Raw genomic sequence first — 20243 nt, forward strand, 5'->3', positions numbered from 1 at the left:
CCCTCATTTTCCTCACAGAGTGTGAAGTATCCAGAACAGCCGGAAGATTGTCCTGTCATCTCCACAGGAGCAGATGGAGGCGGAGGACCTCAGGTATCATATATATATATATATAGTATATATACTAGTGTCAGGATAGAGTGGAGGCGGAGGACCTCAGGTATCATATATATATATACTAGTGTCAGGATAGAGTGGAGGCGGAGGACCTCTTCAGGTATCATATATATATATATATATATATATATAGTATATATACTAGTGTCAGGATAGAGTGGAGGCGGAGGACCTCAGGTATTATATATATATATATATATATATATATATAGTATATATACTAGTGTCAGGATAGAGTGGAGGCGGAGGACCTCAGGTATCATATATATATACTAGTGTCAGGATAGAGTGGAGGCGGAGGACCTCAGGTATCATATATATATCACTTATACTAGTGTCAGGATAGAGTGGAGGCGGAGGACCTCTTCAGGTATCATATATATATATATATATATATATAGTATATATACTAGTGTCAGGATAGAGTGGAGGCGGAGGACCTCAGGTATTATATATATATATATATATATATATATATATAGTATATATACTAGTGTCAGGATAGAGTGGAGGCGGAGGACCTCAGGTATCATATATATATACTAGTGTCAGGATAGAGTGGAGGCGGAGGACCTCAGGTATCATATATATATATATATATATATATATATATATATAGTATATATACTAGTGTCAGGATAGAGTGGAGGCGGAGGACCTCAGGTATCATATATATATACTAGTGTCAGGATAGAGTGGAGGCGGAGGACCTCTTCAGGTATCATATATATATATATATAGTATATATACTAGTGTCAGGATAGAGTGGAGGCGGAGGACCTCTTCAGGTATCATATATATATATATATATATATCACTTATACTAGTGTCAGGATAGAGTGGAGGCGGAGGACCTCAGGTATCATATATATATATATATATATATATATAGTATATATACTAGTGTCAGGATAGAGTGGAGGCGGAGGACCTCTTCAGGTATCATATATATATCACTTATACTAGTGTCAGGATAGAGTGGAGGCGGAGGACCTCTTCATGTATCATATATATATATATATCACTTATACTAGTGTCAGGATAGAGTGGAGGCGGAGGACCTCAGGTATCATATATATATATATATAGTATATATACTAGTGTCAGGATAGAGTGGAGGTGGAGGACCTCTTCAGGTATCATATATATATCACTTATACTAGTGTCAGGATAGCGTGGGGGCGGAGGACCTCTTCAGGTATCATATATATATATATATATCACTTATACTAGTGTCAGGATAGAGTGGGGGCGGAGGACCTCTTCAGGTATCATATATATATATATATATCACTTATACTAGTGTCAGGATAGAGTGGAGGTGGAGGACCTCTTCAGGTATCATATATATATCACTTATACTAGTGTCAGGATAGCGTGGGGGCGGAGGACCTCTTCAGGTATCATATATATATATATATATATATATATATCACTTATACTAGTGTCAGGATAGAGTGGAGGTGGAGGACCTCTTCAGGTATCATATATATATCACTTATACTAGTGTCAGGATAGCGTGGGGGCGGAGGACCTCTTCAGGTATCATATATATATATATATATATATATCACTTATACTAGTGTCAGGATAGAGTGGAGGCGGAGGACCTCTTCATGTATCATATATATATATATATATATATATCACTTATACTAGTGTCAGGATAGAGTGGAGACGGAGGACCTCTTCAGGTATCATATATATATCACTTATGTGGAGGTGGAATCCTATATGTTCAATGGGACTTTCTTTCCCCAACACTTCCACAGTTAAAGGGGTACCCCGGATAGAAAAATAAATGTTTTCAAACAACTGGTGCCAGAAAGTTATACAGATTTGTAAATTACTTCTATATATTTTTTTTTAACCCTTCCAGTAATTTTTAGCTGCTGTATGCTCCCCAGGAAGTTGTGTAGTTATTTCCAGTCTGAGCACAGTGCTCTCTGCTGACACCTCTGTCCATGTCAGGAACTGTCCAGAGCAGGAACAAATCCCCATAGCAAACCTCTCCTGCTCTGGACAGTTCCTGACATGGACAGAGGTGTCAGCAGAGAGCACTGTGCTCAGACTGGAAATAACTACACAACTTCATGTGGAGCATACAGCAGCTGATAAGTACTGGAAAAGTTAAGATTTTTATATAAAAGTAATATACAAATCTGTAAAACTTTCTGGCACCAGTGAGTGATGATATATGTAAATGAGGGGGAGGAGTCAGAGGAGATATAGTAAAGATGGAGATTTCTGTATGTAAATGAGGGGAGGAGTCAGAGGAGATATAGTAAAGATGGAGATTTCTGTATGTAAATGAGGGGAGGAGTCAGAGGAGATATAGTAAAGATGGAGATTGCTGTATGTAAATGAGGGGGAGGTGTCAGAGGGTATATAGTAAAGATGGAGATCTCTGTATGTAAATGAGGGGAGGAGTCAGAGGAGATATAGTAAAGATGGAGATTGCTGTATGTAAATGAGGGGGAGGTGTCAGAGGGTATATAGTAAAGATGGAGATTGCTGTATGTAAATGAGGGGGAGGTGTCAGAGGAGATATAGTAAAGATGGAGATTGCTGTATGTAAATGAGGGGGAGGTGTCAGAGGGTTTATAGTAAAAATGGAGATCTCTGTATGTAAATGAGGGGAGGAGTCAGAGGAGATATAGTAAAAATGGAGATTGCTGTATGTAAATGAAGGGGAGGAGTCAGAGAATATATAGTTAAGAAGATTGCTGTTGTATGTAAATAAGGGGGAGGGGTCATGATCTAAAAGACTCAAGACACTTGTAAACATTTCTTGGAAGTTTATTTACAAGACGACATGAGGAGAATGAAGGACGCATCCAAATGAAACAGAATTACAATAAATAGGTAAAAAGTTAAGAAAAAGCTAGTGATACGGATTCTCATGCGCTGCGAGGAGGAACACCTCACTATTCTTCTAACTTGGTCCATTATTTGTACAGACGATCGGACACAGGACGCCATCTTATTGGATCCCTGTCTGGTGAACACTAGAGGGGTGGAAAATGATAGCACTGGGAAAAAACCAAAGTGTCCCTAAAGGGGCGCTCCAGCCTTCTGTAAACAAACCTTAGGGTGCATGCACACCACGTTTTTGCAGTACAGTTTCCGTATCATGTTTTTGATAAAAAACGGATTCCTGAAAACCGGACTGTAAAAAAATGATGTCCGGTTGCATCCGTTTTTTAAGAAAAAAAAACATATATGTTTTTAACTTTCCACTCCATTTCACTTGTTTGATTGAAATTCCAAGAAAAAAAAACTGTGCAAAGTCAAAAACCGTACGGTGAAAACCTGATGGAACCGTACGCACATACAGTTCTGTACGGTTCCCATTGACTTCCATGTTTAGAAAAAAACGTATACAGTTTAATATGTTTTTTCACCCGGACCAAAAAACCTGGTAGGTTACGGTTTGGGGTACAGGTAAAAAAAAAACAGACAAAAACGTATAAGACGCAAAATGGACTAAACCGGATGATGTGTTTGACATATAGTTTACAATGTTAAGTCAATGCATACGGTTTTCTATACGGTTCCGTATGGTATTTACCCTGAAACCGTTTACGGGAACTGTATCACAAATACGTTGTGTGCGTGCACCCTTACAGTGTGAACCTTTAAAAACTGACTTCTAACTGATACATTTTATCTGCACTGACACATTGTGGCAATCTCTCAGCCGTGGTAAGTATCAGGTCTAATGTTTTTTTTACGTATGCTAACCATTGCGCATGCTTTACACAGGTTAAATGATGGCAGTTACTTCAGTCATAAGCTATAGAAATATCTATAACAAACATAGGGGACCCCTATAGTGCCTGTCAGGAGCCCACATGACACCCTTATGGTTCACAGGAGTGGTCACATGATCACAGAGGGAGGGGCCTATGAAACCAGTTATTGAACTTTGCAGAGAGAAGTTTAGTGGGTGCAGATTCTTCCGGTCCCTATGAAGATTTAACGTGTGATTCTCCCTGTTCACTTATAAAGCTACTGGTCATTGAAGACAGACACCCTGGGGTTAATGATTGTCAATTATACCTCAAATTACACCACAGGGCGTTGACAGCCATCTTATGAATTTCTATGAAGATCCACTGGAAAATTGCAGCCATCTTGCATTCCAGGGCACATTATCTTTAAAAAATTATACATTTTACTCATCTAAAATGTTAAAGGGGTTAACCAGGAATAGAAGAGCAGAGCTTATTTATTTCAATAACAGCGCCACATCTATCCTCAGGTTGTGTGGGGTTTTACAACCGCTTTATAATGCAAACAAAATGGACGCCCAGCGCTGTTTAACCCAGGGGCTTCACACGTTGGAAAGAAAAAAAATACAGACAAAATGGACGCCCAGCGCTGTATAACCCAGGTGCCTCACACGTTGGAAAGAAAAAAAATACAGACAAAATGGACGCCCAGCGCTGTTTAACCCAGGTGCCTCACACGTTGGAAAGAAAAAAAAATACAGACAAAATGGACGCCCAGCGCTGTTTAACCCAGGGGCCTCACACATTGGAAAGAAAAAAAATACAGACAAAATGGACGCTCAGCGCTGTATAACCCAGGGGCTTCACGCGTTGGAAAGAAAAAAAATACAGACAAAATGGACGCCCAGCGCTGTTTAACCCAGGTGCCTCACACATTGGAAAGAAAAAAAATACAGACAAAATGGACGCCCAGCGCTGTTTAACCCAGGTGCCTCACACGTTGGAAAGAAAAAAAATACAGACAAAATGGACGCCCAGCGCTGTTTAACCCAGGTGCCTCACACGTTGGAAAGAAAAAAAATACAGACAAAATGGACGCCCAGCGCTGTTTAACCCAGGGGCCTCACACGTTGGAAAGAAAAAAAATACAGACAAAATGGACGCCCAGCGCTGTTTACCAGGGACCTCACACGTTGGAAAGAAAAAAACAATACAGACAAAATGGAGGGGTTGCCCATAGTAACCATATGTTAGAAGTAAAAGCAGTAATCTGATTGGATGATCTCACCTCACCAAAAAACAATCAGATTCAAGCTCTTCCAGTTCACTTTGGAAAATAAAATCTGATTGGTCGTTATGGGACTTCTGCAGTCTCCATGGTAAGGACTCATAACTTTATCAACAACACTTCATCTCTGACAAGAACATAGATTGAAAAAAGCACACACACTACTCATTTCCAACATGGACGCTGACACAACCCCAACAGACTGACTATAACGCTGGAGGTGCCCACAACAGCCAATCAGATTGCGGTTTTCATCTCACAACATGCAGTGGAGAGATAAGAGTTGGAGCCTGATTGGTTGCTATGGGCACCTCCCCAGTGAACATTGTTGTCACCAGACGGCCCCTATAATGTCGCTCGATGGCCTCTGATTGGTGCGTCCCAAGTTTTTGAAATAAATATGCAAATGGAGTCAGTCTGTAAACACAATCATTGTATCGGATTGGCCATCAATGTGCATTCGCCCAACAATACTGGTGGTACCTTGAAGGACACGAGGAGGAGGGGCTGTCTACTGGGTGGAAGGTGGCTGAACCTGATATATAGGATAAGGCAGGATAGAAGTGTCACCAGCATTGTGTGCAATCATAGACCATTGTTTTACCACTCGCGATTTTGTTGCTGGCAGCCATTTTGATTTTGAGGGAAGAATAAACATATCCCTGAATACGCAAGTTTGGTAAAGGGGAAGACAATATAAGCTTTTTTCTATTTACAGTAAAATTCTTGTAATCCAGGCGTTCACTGTACCGGACAGGCAGAGGGTCCGGATTATTGGACAGTTGTATAAAAGTCCATAAAACCTGATTCCGTATTAAACGACTCAAGCCCTTGAGGTATTACATGAACGTCCATTGGTCTGAGCAGTGTGTAATATAATATGTGCCCTGTGCTACCTGCTGATCAGGAGCCAAACACCTCTGCGGCTTTCACATGTAATGGGTAGGAAAGTCCCAATAATCACATACCATGAAACGTTCTGCAACATTCTAATAGACACGACTTTTAAAGTGTAACTCCAAAGATGGGAGCCCACACGATCTTCAGCTCCAGAGTGGTGAGTCGTAGGCCACGCTGAGTGGTACAGTTGCCAGGCTCGGCAAAGTTCCATGCACAAGCACTTTTCTAATTTAGAAATGCATTGCCGTCTATGGAAATGGCACATCTCAAAGTGGTCCTAGCACCGGCTTGTTCTGCTGGCGCCTGCTACAGATGGAATCTCTACCCGGAATATCTCTGGGTGGAAATTCCATAGTATTAATGAGCCATTACACAACTGAAGCTTGTTACAGTGTATTGGTGTCAACTTTTCTCTACAGCGTTTAGCTCTAGAGTCTGCCTCCGATTCTAGATCAGTGGTCTCCAATCTGTGGAGCTCAATGTGTTGCAAAACAAAAACTCCCAGCATGCCCAGACAGCCAATGGCTGGAGTTCCACGGTTTAGAGACCACTAATGGTTTTTTCGTTACTGACAGCAAACAGAAGTCATTAAAATGGTAAAGAATCGAAACGCAAATGGGGCTCTATGTGTCAAGCATGTTGTGCCATTGGTTTGGTGTCCTTTGGACCTTTTGGGCTAGGTTTATCTGCCCAGATTTAGCAAGCATTAACGCCTTTTTTTCTGATTTGTGCCACGTCCCTCATTTATTTATTTTTTGAGGGGCTTCAGTAGGCGCTTTTCAGGCTGATTTATTATCTGTGACTGAAAAAGTCGCAACATTTTTATTCAACACCATTCCAGGAAGAAAAGTCTTCAGATTATTCTGGTAATATACACTCCAGTTTTTTGACAGGGCATAATGCAAATTTTGCGAAAAACAAGCCACTTGTCACAAAATACAAAAAAAGAAGAAAAAAAAAACACAGTAACAAGCCAACAACAAAATTACTATATAAAAAAAGTCACTGTTGATAAATGAGCCCCTAAGTGTATTAGAAAGATGCAGAACTTTTTTATTACACTGAGATGGAGCTTCATTTACATATAATTCTAAAATTCCAATATAAAAAAAAAAAATATATTGGAAATTTCAATATTAAAAAAAGAAATAATAATAATAATTAATATTGGTCCTGGAAAATGTTCACAGTCAGTCCAGAGAAAACAATCCCAAAGGCAATTGCATCGTGGTCGCCATTGGGGAAAAGAGAAACTAAATTCTTGTTGACAACAAAGTCGATCGGTTAATAAAAGATAATGGGAGAAATCCGCCCCACAGGATCAGGAGGCACGGAGAATAGACGCCACACAGCTTTCCACAAAACAATACTCCCTGAGCTAGTATATTGGTGCAGGTCACGAATATGGTGACTACGGCCCCACGCTCATCCTATATACACGTACAAATCTACCTGAGGGCGTAGGGACAGAAATTTATGAGATAGCAAAGGTTGCCCCCCCCAATAACATTGAAATAATTGTCAACGACTAATAAGATTGTAGGATCAGTTTAAATCTAAGAAAGGTTTTCAGCCCAAACCCTAAATCTTTCCTACAGTCAACTCAAAATACAGTCAACCCAAAACCAAGGCAATGTTCTGTCTGTCCATGTATGACCATATTTTACCAACCCAATGATCATTAAAGAATAGGACTTTGTATAGGGTAGAAGATCATTACCTACAAGAGTACTAAATCCTTAAAATGTGCAGAAAAAAAGAGAAAAAATTGGAGCATACACCTGTTTGACTTGCTTGAAGTGGTTTATTTCAGTAGATTCTGATCCAACATCCCAATACCCCTAGACCAAACAGAGCTGGAGCGGCAGGAGCTATTCACCTGGACGACCGCACAGTTTCACGCTGACGGGCTATTCACCTGGACGACCGCACAGTTTCACGCTGACGGGCTATTCACCTGGACGACCGCACAGTTTCACGCTGATGGGCTATTCACCTGGACGACCACACAGTTTCACGCTGACGGGCTATTCACCTAGACGACCGCACAGTTTCTGTGAAACTGTGCGGTCGTCCAGGTGAATAGCTCCTGCCGCTCCAGCTCTGTTTGGTCTAGGGGTGTCGGGATGTTGGATCAGAATCTACTGAAATAAACCACTTCAAGCAAGTCAAACAGGTGTGTGCTCCAATTTTTCTCTTTTTTTTTTCTGCACATTTGAAGATTACTGCAATTGCTATATGTGAGCACCCCGCTGTACCCTGCTTCATGTTTCATCCCACCGCCATATATACACCAGTGTTGGCTATATCCACTAAGCTTCCTTGCCTGCAGTGCCCAGCTGCTTCTTCTGTCTAGTAGTACTAAATCCTTACCCAACACCCTGGCCATGTATGACCAGATCCTCCCAGACCGGTGATCATTAAAGAATAAGACTGTGTGTAGGGTAGAAGATCATAACCTACTAGAGTGTATATCAGTTGCTTTAGGGACAGACAGAAGCCTCTCATCCAACCTCGCCTGTTATTTACTACCTTTCTGACACCATTGCACAAATTAATGCAAATGCCAGACTCGCATATCAATAACGTCAGTGGTGACCTATACCATTTCTGCATCAAAGAAGCCTCAGTGTCCAGAGCCCTTAGGTGGAGGCAGTAGACAACCTGAAGATCCTGGATACCATTCTCCCCAGTAGAAGGCAATTCAAGGTTCATCCATATTAAAGTGAACTTAAGTCATCAGGATTGAGAATTTGATTTACAATTATTACAAAAAATTAGGAAGAGCCTAAACTGTACAATATGTTAAAAAAATCTCACGTTCTTCCAGTCTACGGGACACCTATCGAAAAGGGAACCAAGTGCCTTAATGTAGCAAAATACAGGTAGTTATATCATCCAGAAAAACTAAAGTACAGCACATACAAGAAAAATCAATTAGGAGTGTAATTTGTCTTTACATCTGCCAAAATGCACTTGTATTGGATCGGTCTATGGCAGCAACAAATATAGCCGTGCCCTAAAATCATGGAATTGTGGCATCTGATTGATATTCTGGTCGATAGGGTTATAATTTAAAAAAATAGAAAATTAACAAAAATTTTTAGATTTTAGGGCTTAATCAGGTGAATGTGGTGAATGAGTTTTCCTCCTTTCTTTCGATATATCATATCACTGGCCAAAACCTATCATCAGTTCAAATTCTATTTAAACTAAAATCATGTCTAGGTCACAAAATAACCAAAGTATTTAGAGGATGGCGGTATTATCACCCAACCTCGCACAACACATGTAAATACGATGCACAAGAGAACGGAAGAAACACAATGACATTATAAAAAATAAAAAAAATCTAATACTGAAATAAAATACAAAAAAAAGAAACATTTGTGACCAGCTGCCTGACATAATAACCTCTATTGTTGTACCTGCCTTCTAGACTTGTAAGAAGTATATTTACAACCTGTTCCTTCCGCACCCTTATTAAAAAAAAATAATAACAATGGGACTAAGATTTGTGCTGGAAAAAAAAAAAACACCAACTGAGTAAGAACCTGATCATCTTATCCTTCGAGGAATATGTACAAATGACTCTAATATGATCTTCTGTTGTCTTGCTGTCCCTAGCCCAGCACAGTGTTGTCATGCTACATCTGTATGGAGAATGTGCTTACTCGTTAATCTAGAATACAATTATAATGTCTAACATGCACCCAAGCAGAAGAAAGCTTCACGCTAGGGCATCTAAGCTGCGCCCCTGAGGAGCAGCAAGTCACTGTTCTATTTCCAGGAATAAAAAGACATTGACATCCGGGCAATCAAAAATATTAAATGTTACTACTCGTCCGTCTTCATATTTTATGGCTATACCTAAACTACAACTCCCACCGTGCTTGGCAGAAACCACCCAAATGACATTGCTGTCCTTAAATTTCCCTAAAATGTGTAAATAATCGTACTATTCAATGGAAACTGTCATTGTGCGTGCAACACTTCCACTAACTATTGAAAACCAGAAAGTGGTGTTGTGCAAAAGTTGCAAGGTGTTACTGGGTGTGTAGCCAAAGCAATGTGAAATACAATGTTATAAGCAAGGGCCTACATAGTGGACAGGGTGGGTATCACCACTACATCTCTCCTCTATCCCAGGACAGTAGGACAAACAAGTTTCTTACCTCCCCTTCCTATCCACTGTAGGGCAGAGGAGTTGCAATACTTTCATATCCTCCATGTTTGGTGTAGAGCCCAATAGCTGACACTAGGGCTGCCTCTATAATGTGAACGTCCTTGGTTATGCAGCACTGCGTCATGGCAGGATTCCACAAAGCTATATACCCATCATAGTCACTTATACAGATCAAATACATGCAAATGATTCCTCTGCTCTTTAAGGTGAACACAGCTTTGCATTTGACCCATGGAGAATCAAAAGTTAGGGTGGAGCAAAACGCGTTTGAGCTTATGTATTCCCTTTCTTATGTCTCGAATTCTCATATCTACAGTTAAAAGCAGCAGTGATTGTAGCCTCAAATCTTTAAAAACCTAAAACTTTTAGTTTCTAGAAGAATACATTATGCAAATGTTCGGAGTGAAAAGTCACAGTCTGTCGGATAACAAGCAAGAGGGTATACGAAGAGGGGAGCAGTGGGTAAGAACCAATAAGACCAGAGGTTTGAGTACATGGCTGTGAAAGGCGTCAGGGTTCCTCTATGACTACATCCTTGTCTTCAAGGGTTTTACACCCCCCTCATAGCTGCAGGATGTGTAATCGGGCTCTGACCAGTTACTTGGGATGAGTGGACTGATTACTGGTAAACATGCTTTGTGCACTTAGGGCGGGGTCCGGCAGCGTTAAAGTTTCTGGGGCGGACTTCTTCCGGGGACGGTCTTTGGGGATGGTCAGAAACTCTGGAGCCTCAGTGGTCAGAGGAGTGGAAGGTGCGCTGGAGGGTCCGCTGCGGGAACAGGAAGGCAGCGCAATGTCAGTGATTGATATGGCTGGTGGGAAGATCCCAATTTTTTTGTTGGTAGCTTCCTGAGTAGTCCGTTCATACTCTCGCACTTCATCCATTGTCATGTCTACAAAAGACAAGGAAACATAAGAGTAGACTAAGAATCAGTAACATAAGAATGGCGCTATACCTGATCCCACTGACATCACTGGTCACCGTACATGATGACATCGCACTCCATGAGATCTATGTACAATCACATATATAGTGATCACTCCTCTTGGCAATGTTAGGACACACAGTAACAGCACTTCTGCACCAACCACTTTTAGCGCCGCATTGGATGAGCAGTGATGGGTGGTATTTTATATTGTTGCTCGATTTTATATCTAAGTAGCTTCACCAGCTCCTGCCAGCTCCTTCCAACACTGCAGTGTAGATACAAAGGCCTGCAGAGACTAATGGATATCGCCATCACACCGCAAATTAAACAAAAGACCAAAAAGGAGTCATGTTCAGAACAAAACTGGAATGTAGAGCTGATACTGTACTGAAGATTCAGTACAAAGTACAGTACAATACATGTAAATTATATCAGTGATGTCATACAGGAGGCGGGGAAATGATCACATGTCATTATATTACTATTATATTATATCAGTGATGTCATCCAGGGGGCGGGGCTGTGATCACATGTCATTACAGTTATGGCCGTAAATGTTGGCACCCTGAAATGTTTCTATAAAATGAAGTATTCCTCAAAGGAAAGGATTGCAGTAACACATGTTTTGCTATACACATGTGTATTCCCTTTGTGTGTATTGGAACTAAACCAAAAAAGGAGGAAAAAAAAGCAAATTGGACATAATGTCACCAAACTCCAAAAATGGGCTGGACAAAATTATTGGCACCTTTAACTTAATATTTGGTCTCACACCCTTTGGAAAAAATAACTGAAATCAGTGTCTTCCTATAAGCATCAATAAGCTTCTTACACCTCTCAGCCGGAATGTTGGACCACTCTTCCTTTACAAACTGCTCCAGGTCTCTTATTGGAAGGCGCCTTTTCCCAACAGTAATTATAAGATATCTCCACAGGTGATCAATTGGATTTAGATCTGGACTCATTGCTGCCACTTCAGGACTCTCCAGTGCTTTGTTGCCTCCATTTCTGTGGCTTTTTGATGTATGTTTGGGGTCATTGTCCTGCTGGAAGACCCAAGATCTCGGACGCAAACCCAGCTTTCTGACACTGGGCTGTACAGTGCAATCCAAAAACAGTAAACAGTAGAATGATGGGCTTTACCAAAAAGCTCTATCTTGGTCTCATCTGTCCACAAGACTTTTCTCAGAAGGATTTTGGTTACTCAAATTCATTTTGGTAAAATGTAGTCTTGCTTTTTTATGTCTCTGTGTCAGCAGTGGGGTCCTCCTGGGTCTCCTCCATAGTGGGGTCCTCCTAGGTCTCCTCCATAGTGGGGTCCTCCTGGGTCTCCTCCATAGTGGGGTCCTCCTGGGTCTCCTCCATAGTGGGGTCCTCCTGGGTCTCCTCCATAGTGGGGTCTTCCTGGGTCTCTTCCATAGTGGGGTCTTCCTGGGTCTCCTCCATAGTGGGGTCTTCCTGGGTCTCCTCCATAGTGGGGTCCTCCTGGGTCTCCTCCATAGTGGGGTCCTCCTGGGTCTCCTCCATAGTGGGGCCCTCCTGGGTCTCCTCCATAGTGGGGTCCTCCTGGGTCTCCTCCATAGTGTGGTCCTCCTGGGTCTCCTCCCGCGCTGACACTGATGCTCCCTGAGCCTGCAGGACAGCTGGAATATCTTTGGAACTGGTTTGGGGCTGCTTATCCACCATCCGGACTATCCTGCGGTGACACCTTTCATCAATTTTTCTTCTCTGTCCTTGCCCAGGGAGATTAGCTACTAGGGCTGCAACGATTAATCGATGCAATCAATTAAAATCGATAACGGGATTCGTTGTCGACGAATCCAGTTATCTAATAATCGCCCGATTCGTTGTCTGCCGTCAGTGGCGGCAGTGAATGAATGAAGCCGACATGTCCCGCATATAGGCTTCATTCATTCGTTCATTCACCGCCACCCGACATGTCCCCGCCGCTGCCCTGCTCCTAGTGCAATCAGCGCACTGACGGGACATGTATATTCTCTGCTGCTCATCTCCATTGGGTACAGAGATGAGCAGCAGAGAATAGAAATGTCTCGGCGGTGCGCTCAGAGCAAGGCAGCAGTGGGGACATGTGGGGCAGCGGCAGCAGGGCCCCCCATTAGACCGCAGCCCCCACCCTTGTAGACAGTTCACCTACAGCTGTCCTCTGTTGGGGCTGCCGCTCCACTTCACAGTTCTCCTGTCCGCATCAAGTAGTCCTATGGAGGATCATGTGACATACACGTCACTCCACCTCCGCGTAACGTTACGGAGGAAGCAGAATGACGTATGTGTCACATGGTCATCCATAGGACTAGATGGTGCGGACGGAAGAACTGAGAAGCGGAGCGGCAGTACCCAACCGAGGACAGCTGCAGGTGAGCTGTGTACAAGGGTGGGGGCTGCGGTATTAAGGGGGGCCCTGCGGTCTAAAGGAGGGCCCTGCTGTCTACAAGGGTGGGGGCTGCGTTCTAAAGGAGGGTCCTGCTGTCTAAAAGGGGGGGGGGGGGGGTCCTGCTGTCTAAAGGGGTCTGTAAAAGCAATGGTCTGCAGTCTGCACATACACATGTGTATAGGAGTGCTATATAAAAAAAAAAGAAAGAAGAATGTAAATTTACTGCTCCCCCAATAAAAATTAGCTCCCCCTTTTCTTATTGCTATAAAAAAAAGTAAAATTATTTTTTCTTTTACATATTTGATACTACCACGCGGCTTTTTTTTTTATCATTTCAGACAGTTACCCATGCGGCAACATCAAATTTACGCTGGTTTCTGTACAGGATCATTAATAATGACAGCAACCGGCGTAAATGTTAAAAAAAAAATCCAAAATTGCTGCTGTTTGGTGACATCACATGCTAGAAACTTTTAATATGGCCATTGTACATAGTTTTTCAAGTAGAATCAGCTGAACCCCTTTTTTTTTTTTTTGCATTTTTACATTTTTTCCGATTAATCTATTAATCGATAAAATAACCGACAACTAATCGATTATTAAAAGAATCGTTAGCTGCAGCCCTATTATCTACAGTGCCATGGGGTGTAAACTTCTTCATAATGTTGCGCACTGTGGACAAAGGCAAATCTAGATCTCTGGAGATGGACTTGTAACCTTGAGATTGTTGATGGTTTTCTACAATTTTGGTTCTCAAGTCCTCACAGTTCTGTGTCAATAATTTTGTCCAGCCCCTTTTTGGAGTTTGGTGACATTATGTCCAATTAGCTTTTTTTCCTCCTTTTTTTGGTTTGGTTCCAATACACACAAAGGGAATAAACATGTGTATAGCAAAACCTGTATTACTGCAATATATATATATATACAGAGGAGAGGAGATCTATATATATATATATATATATATATATATATATACACACAGAGGAGAGGAGATCTATATATATACACAAAGGGAATAAACATGTGTATAGCAAAACCTGTATTACTGCAATATATATATATATACAGAGGAGAGGAGATCTATATATATATATATATATATATACACAAAGGGAATAAACATGTGTATAGCAAAACCTGTGTTACTGCAATATATATATATACAGAGGAGAGGAGATCTATATATATATATATATATATATATATATATATATATATATATAATATATATACAGAGGAGAGGAGATCTATATATATATATATATATATATTAACAATCCAAATGAAGAAGCACCATGCGTGGCTATTGCCAAGGATTCCAGATCCTGTTGGGTGCTCAGCTCCAGGGTCCGACTCAGGCCCCAAGTAATTCACCAAAAAACAAAGAGAGCGGCACTCCAAGTACGTGTGACCCCGTGCGGGTGTATTTATTCACACATCTGTAGAAAAGCGCAACGTTTCGGCTCCTCAATAGATGGTGCTTGAGAAAGGCTCTTTTGAGGAGCCGAAATGTTGCGCTTTTCTACAGATGTGTGAATAAATACACCCGCACGGGGTCACACGTACTTGGAGTGCCGCTCTCTTTGTTTTTTGGTATATATATATATATATATATATATATATATACACAAAGGGAATAAACATGTGTATAGCCAAACCTGTGTTACTGCAATATATATATATATACAGAGGAGAGGAGATCTATATATATATATATACAGAGGAGAGGAGATCTATATATATATACATATATATATACAGAGGAGAGGAGATCTATATATATATACATACAGAGGAGAGGAGATCTATATCTATATATATATATATATATATATATATATATATATATATATATATATAGATACAAAGGGAATAAACATGTGTATAGCAAAACATGTGTTACTGCAATCCTTTCCTGTGAGGAATACTTCATTTTATAGAAACATTTCAGGGGTGCCAACATTTACGGCCATGACTGTATATTACTATTATATTAGTGATGTCACACAGGGGGCGGGGCTATGATCACATGTCATTATATTACTATTATATTATATCGGTGATGTCATACAGGGGGCGGGGCTGTGATCACATCATTATATTATATAAGTGATGTCATACAGGGGGTGGGGCTGTGATCACATGTCATTATATTACTATTATATTATATCAGTGATGTCATACAGGGGGCGGGCTGTGATCACATGTCATTATATTACTATTATATCAGTGATGTCATACAGGGGGCAGGGCTATGATCACATGTCATTATATTACTATTATATCAGTGATGTCATACAGGGGGCGGGGCTGTGATCACATGTCATTATATTACTATTATATCAATGATGTCATACAGGGGGCGGGGCTGTGATCACATGTCATTATATTACTATTATATTATATAAGTGATGTCATACAGGGGGCGGGGCTGTGATCACGTCATTATATTACTATTATATCAGTGATGTCATAGAGGGGGCGGGGCTGTGATCACATGTGATTATATTATATCAGTGATGTCATACAGGGGGCAGGGCTGTGATCACATGTCATTATATTACTATTATATCAGTGATGTCATACAGGGGGCGGGGCTGTGATCACATGTCATTATATTACTATTATATTATATCAGTGATGTCATACAGGGGGCGGGGCTGTGATCACATGTCATTATATTACTATTATATCGGTGATGTCATTCAGGGGGCGGGGCTGTGATCACATGTCATTATATTACTATTATATTATATAAGTGATGTCATACAGGGGGCGATCAGTGATGTCATACAGGGGGCGGGGCTGTGATCACATGTCATTATATTACTATTATATTATATCAGTGATGTCATACAGGGGGCAGGGCTGTGATCACATCATTATATTATATAAGTGATGTCATACAGGGGGTGGGGCTGTGATCACATGTCATTATATTACTATTATATTATATCAGTGATGTCATACAGGGGGCGGGCTGTGATCACATCATTATATTATATAAGTGATGTCATACAGGGGGTGGGGCTGTGATCACATGTCATTATATTACTATTATATTATATCAGTGATGTCATACAGGGGGCGGGCTGTGATCACATGTCATTATATTACTATTATATCAGTGATGTCATACAGGGGGAATACTTCATTTTATAGAAACATTTCAGGGGTGCCAACATTTACGGCCATGACTGTATATTACTATTATATTAGTGATGTCACACAGGGGGCGGGGCTGTGATCACATCATTATATTATATAAGTGATGTCATACAGGGGGTGGGGCTGTGATCACATGTCATTATATTACTATTATATTATATCAGTGATGTCATACAGGGGGCGGGCTGTGATCACATGTCATTATATTACTATTATATCAGTGATGTCATACAGGGGGCAGGGCTATGATCACATGTCATTATATTACTATTATATCAGTGATGTCATACAGGGGGCGGGGCTGTGATCACATGTCATTATATTACTATTATATCAATGATGTCATACAGGGGGCGGGGCTGTGATCACATGTCATTATATTACTATTATATTATATAAGTGATGTCATACAGGGGGCGGGGCTGTGATCACGTCATTATATTACTATTATATCAGTGATGTCATAGAGGGGGCGGGGCTGTGATCACATGTGATTATATTATATCAGTGATGTCATACAGGGGGCAGGGCTGTGATCACATGTCATTATATTACTATTATATCAGTGATGTCATACAGGGGGCGGGGCTGTGATCACATGTCATTATATTACTATTATATTATATCAGTGATGTCATACAGGGGGCGGGGCTGTGATCACATGTCATTATATTACTATTATATCGGTGATGTCATTCAGGGGGCGGGGCTGTGATCACATGTCATTATATTACTATTATATTATATAAGTGATGTCATACAGGGGGCGATCAGTGATGTCATACAGGGGGCGGGGCTGTGATCACATGTCATTATATTACTATTATATTATATCAGTGATGTCATACGGGGGGCAGGGCTGTGATCACATGTCATTATATTACTATTATATTATATCAGTGATGTCATACAGGGGGCGGGGCTGTGATCACATGTCATTATATTATATCGGTGATGTCATACAGGGGGCAGGGCTGTGATCCCATCATTATATTATTTTAGTGATGTCATGTAGGAGGCGGGGCTGTGACTACCTCTAAGGCATAATATAGGGCTGGTTGTCAGCAGTAATAGATGAATAGCAGCATATCCCTCCATCCATTAGTGATAATATTTCCGGTGTATAGCGCTCTATAGAAGTATATACCAGCACGTACACTTTGTTTGGCATCGCTGCCTATTTCGTCTTGTGTTGGGGAGTGTTGGCTGCACACTTTTATGTTCGTTTTGAACTGCATGTTTTTCTCGAATTGTCGGACGTCCTCTATTGTCATATCTGCAAAGAGTCCAAATTGACAAACGGCATCATTGGATGACAGGGAGGAGGAGGAGCAGAGAATTTGGTGTAGGATAGGCGTGCGGGCGGACAGAGGGGAAGGGGATGTAAAGCGCAGGCGCCGCTAGCTTTATTGAGCTTATTTCTCATAAAGTTAGTGTGAATCAGCTCGAAAGAGGATTAGGCAGCAGTGATACAGGAGGAGCAGGAAGGAGATCAGCAGCTACTAGGATATAAGTGGCACGCTACAGGAGAGGAATAGGGTGAGAAGGCAGCCAGGGATCTCTTGGAAAATTATTCAAGAGATCACAAGGTAAAATAGAAAAGATCTGGATATTTTTACTTACCTGGGAAGAAAGAAAAAACAAAACAGAGAAAGTCAATAAAAATTTGATATAGTTCAAGGTGAGGACTTTAGCTTATCAATACACTAGGAAGTAGTGACATCATTGAGGCGCTTACGTCTATAGAACTGCTCCATACAGAATAGATTACCAATGCCTGCTAGGTACCTTCTGGTTATTTATAGTTTTTTTGGGCTATATCTGATCTGTCTGATCCAGCTTTACACATTGGATTGATTGCCCATGCCTGATCTGTCTCATCCAGTTTTATACAGAGATTGATTGCCCATACATGATATGTCTGATCCAGCTTTATATGTGGATTGATTGACCATGCTTGATCTGTCTGATCCAGCTTTATACAGGGATTGATTGCCCATGCCTGATCTGACTGATCCAGCTTTATACATGGATTGATTGCCCATGCCTGATCTGTCTCATCCAGTTTTATACAGAGATTGATTGCCCATGCATGATCTGTCTGATCCAGTTTCATACAGGGATTGATTGTCCATGCCTGATCTGTCTGATCCAGCTTCATACATAGATTGATTGCCCATGCCTGATCTGTCTGATCCAGCTTTATACATGGATTGATTGCCCATGCCTGATCTGTCTGATCCAGCTTTATATGTGGATTGATTGCCCATGCCTGATCTGTCTGATCCAGCTTTATATGTGGATTGACTGCCCATGCCTGATCTGTCTGATCCAGCTTTATACATGGATTGATTGCCCATGCTTGATCTGTCTGATCCAGCTTTATACATGGATTGATTGCCCATGCCTGATCTGTCTGATCCAGTTTTATACATGGATTGATTGCCCATGCCTGATCTGTCTGATCCAGCTTTATTCAGGGATTGATTGCCCATGCCTGATCTGTCTGATCCAGCTTTATTCAGGGATTGATTGCCCATGCCTGATCTGTCTGATCCAGCTTTATACAGGGATTTATTGCCCATGCCTGATCTGTCTGATCCAGCTTTATTCAGGGATTGATTGCCCATGCCTGATCTGTCAGATCCAGCTTTATACATGGTTTGATTGCCCATGCCTGATCTGTCTCATCCAGTTTTATACAGGGATTGATTGCCCATGCCTGATCTGTCAGATCCAGCTTTATACATGGATTGATTGCCCATGCCTGATCTGTCTGATCTAGCTTTATATATGGATTGATAGCCCATGCCTGATCTGTCTCATCCAGTTTCATACAGGGATTGATTGACCATGCCTGTTCTCTTTAGCAAGGCTATATGCCATGTCTGATCCGTCTGGTCAGGCTTCATATATAGACTGATTGGCCATGCCTGACTGTTTTGATCATGGAATATACATGGATTCATTAGATGTTTATATTCTGTATGGAGTTTGTATAAAGAAATAGATTTATTGGCCATACCCCATTTGTATGATTCTCAATTTACATAGACTGATTGAGTATTCTTGTTCTGTATGGCTGGGATAGCCTTGCTGGTTGTGGATATGGAGAGATATTAATTGGCAATACCCGAGCTGTATGATCCAACAATACACATGGATTTCTTGAGTATTTGGCTGCTCTGATGTGTATGGCGTGCCTCACCAAGCATGTTTGTATGGAAGATATACAGCGCCCTCTATGGAGGTGTCACGCTTAACCTGTCCAAACAGAACAGATGTGACTTATTGCTTGAGCCAGTATTATTTGTATAGAATATAAGATCACTAGATACACTAGCCTTTAAGGATGGTTTATAAGGGAATGTGCAGTTCAGTAAAAGGCACTATGGATGACGCCTGCCGACTGCAGTAATATAAATAAACTGCAAAGGGTTAATAACACTCACCTGGCCTGGAAGTGTCATTATCTTCTATAAAAGACTGACCTGAGATGCAGAGGAGTATCCCACAAAGTATACAGTAC

At 41.1% G+C, this 20243-nt stretch overlaps 2 protein-coding genes across 2 annotated transcripts in view; one reads left to right on the forward strand and one right to left on the reverse strand.

The window, feature by feature from the left end:
* Nucleotides 1-18: 18 nt before the first annotated feature.
* The window catches only part of PSMD12 (proteasome 26S subunit, non-ATPase 12), a 139115-nt gene continuing 118890 nt past the window's right edge, over nucleotides 19-20243 (forward strand). The window contains exon 1 of the mRNA XM_056550079.1: nucleotides 19-93. The gene's annotated coding sequence lies outside the window, so the exon portion shown is untranslated. The remainder of the gene's footprint in view (nucleotides 94-20243) is intronic.
* The window catches only part of PITPNC1 (phosphatidylinositol transfer protein cytoplasmic 1), a 93329-nt gene continuing 81314 nt past the window's right edge, over nucleotides 8229-20243 (reverse strand). Inside the window, exon 9 of the mRNA XM_056550080.1 lies at nucleotides 8229-11118. Coding sequence (XP_056406055.1) covers nucleotides 10823-11118 — 296 coding nt within the window. The 3' untranslated portion in view covers nucleotides 8229-10822. The remainder of the gene's footprint in view (nucleotides 11119-20243) is intronic.

The sequence above is a fragment of the Hyla sarda genome, chromosome 13, assembly GCF_029499605.1.
Source record: "Hyla sarda isolate aHylSar1 chromosome 13, aHylSar1.hap1, whole genome shotgun sequence".
Lineage (NCBI taxonomy): Eukaryota > Metazoa > Chordata > Amphibia > Anura > Hylidae > Hyla > Hyla sarda.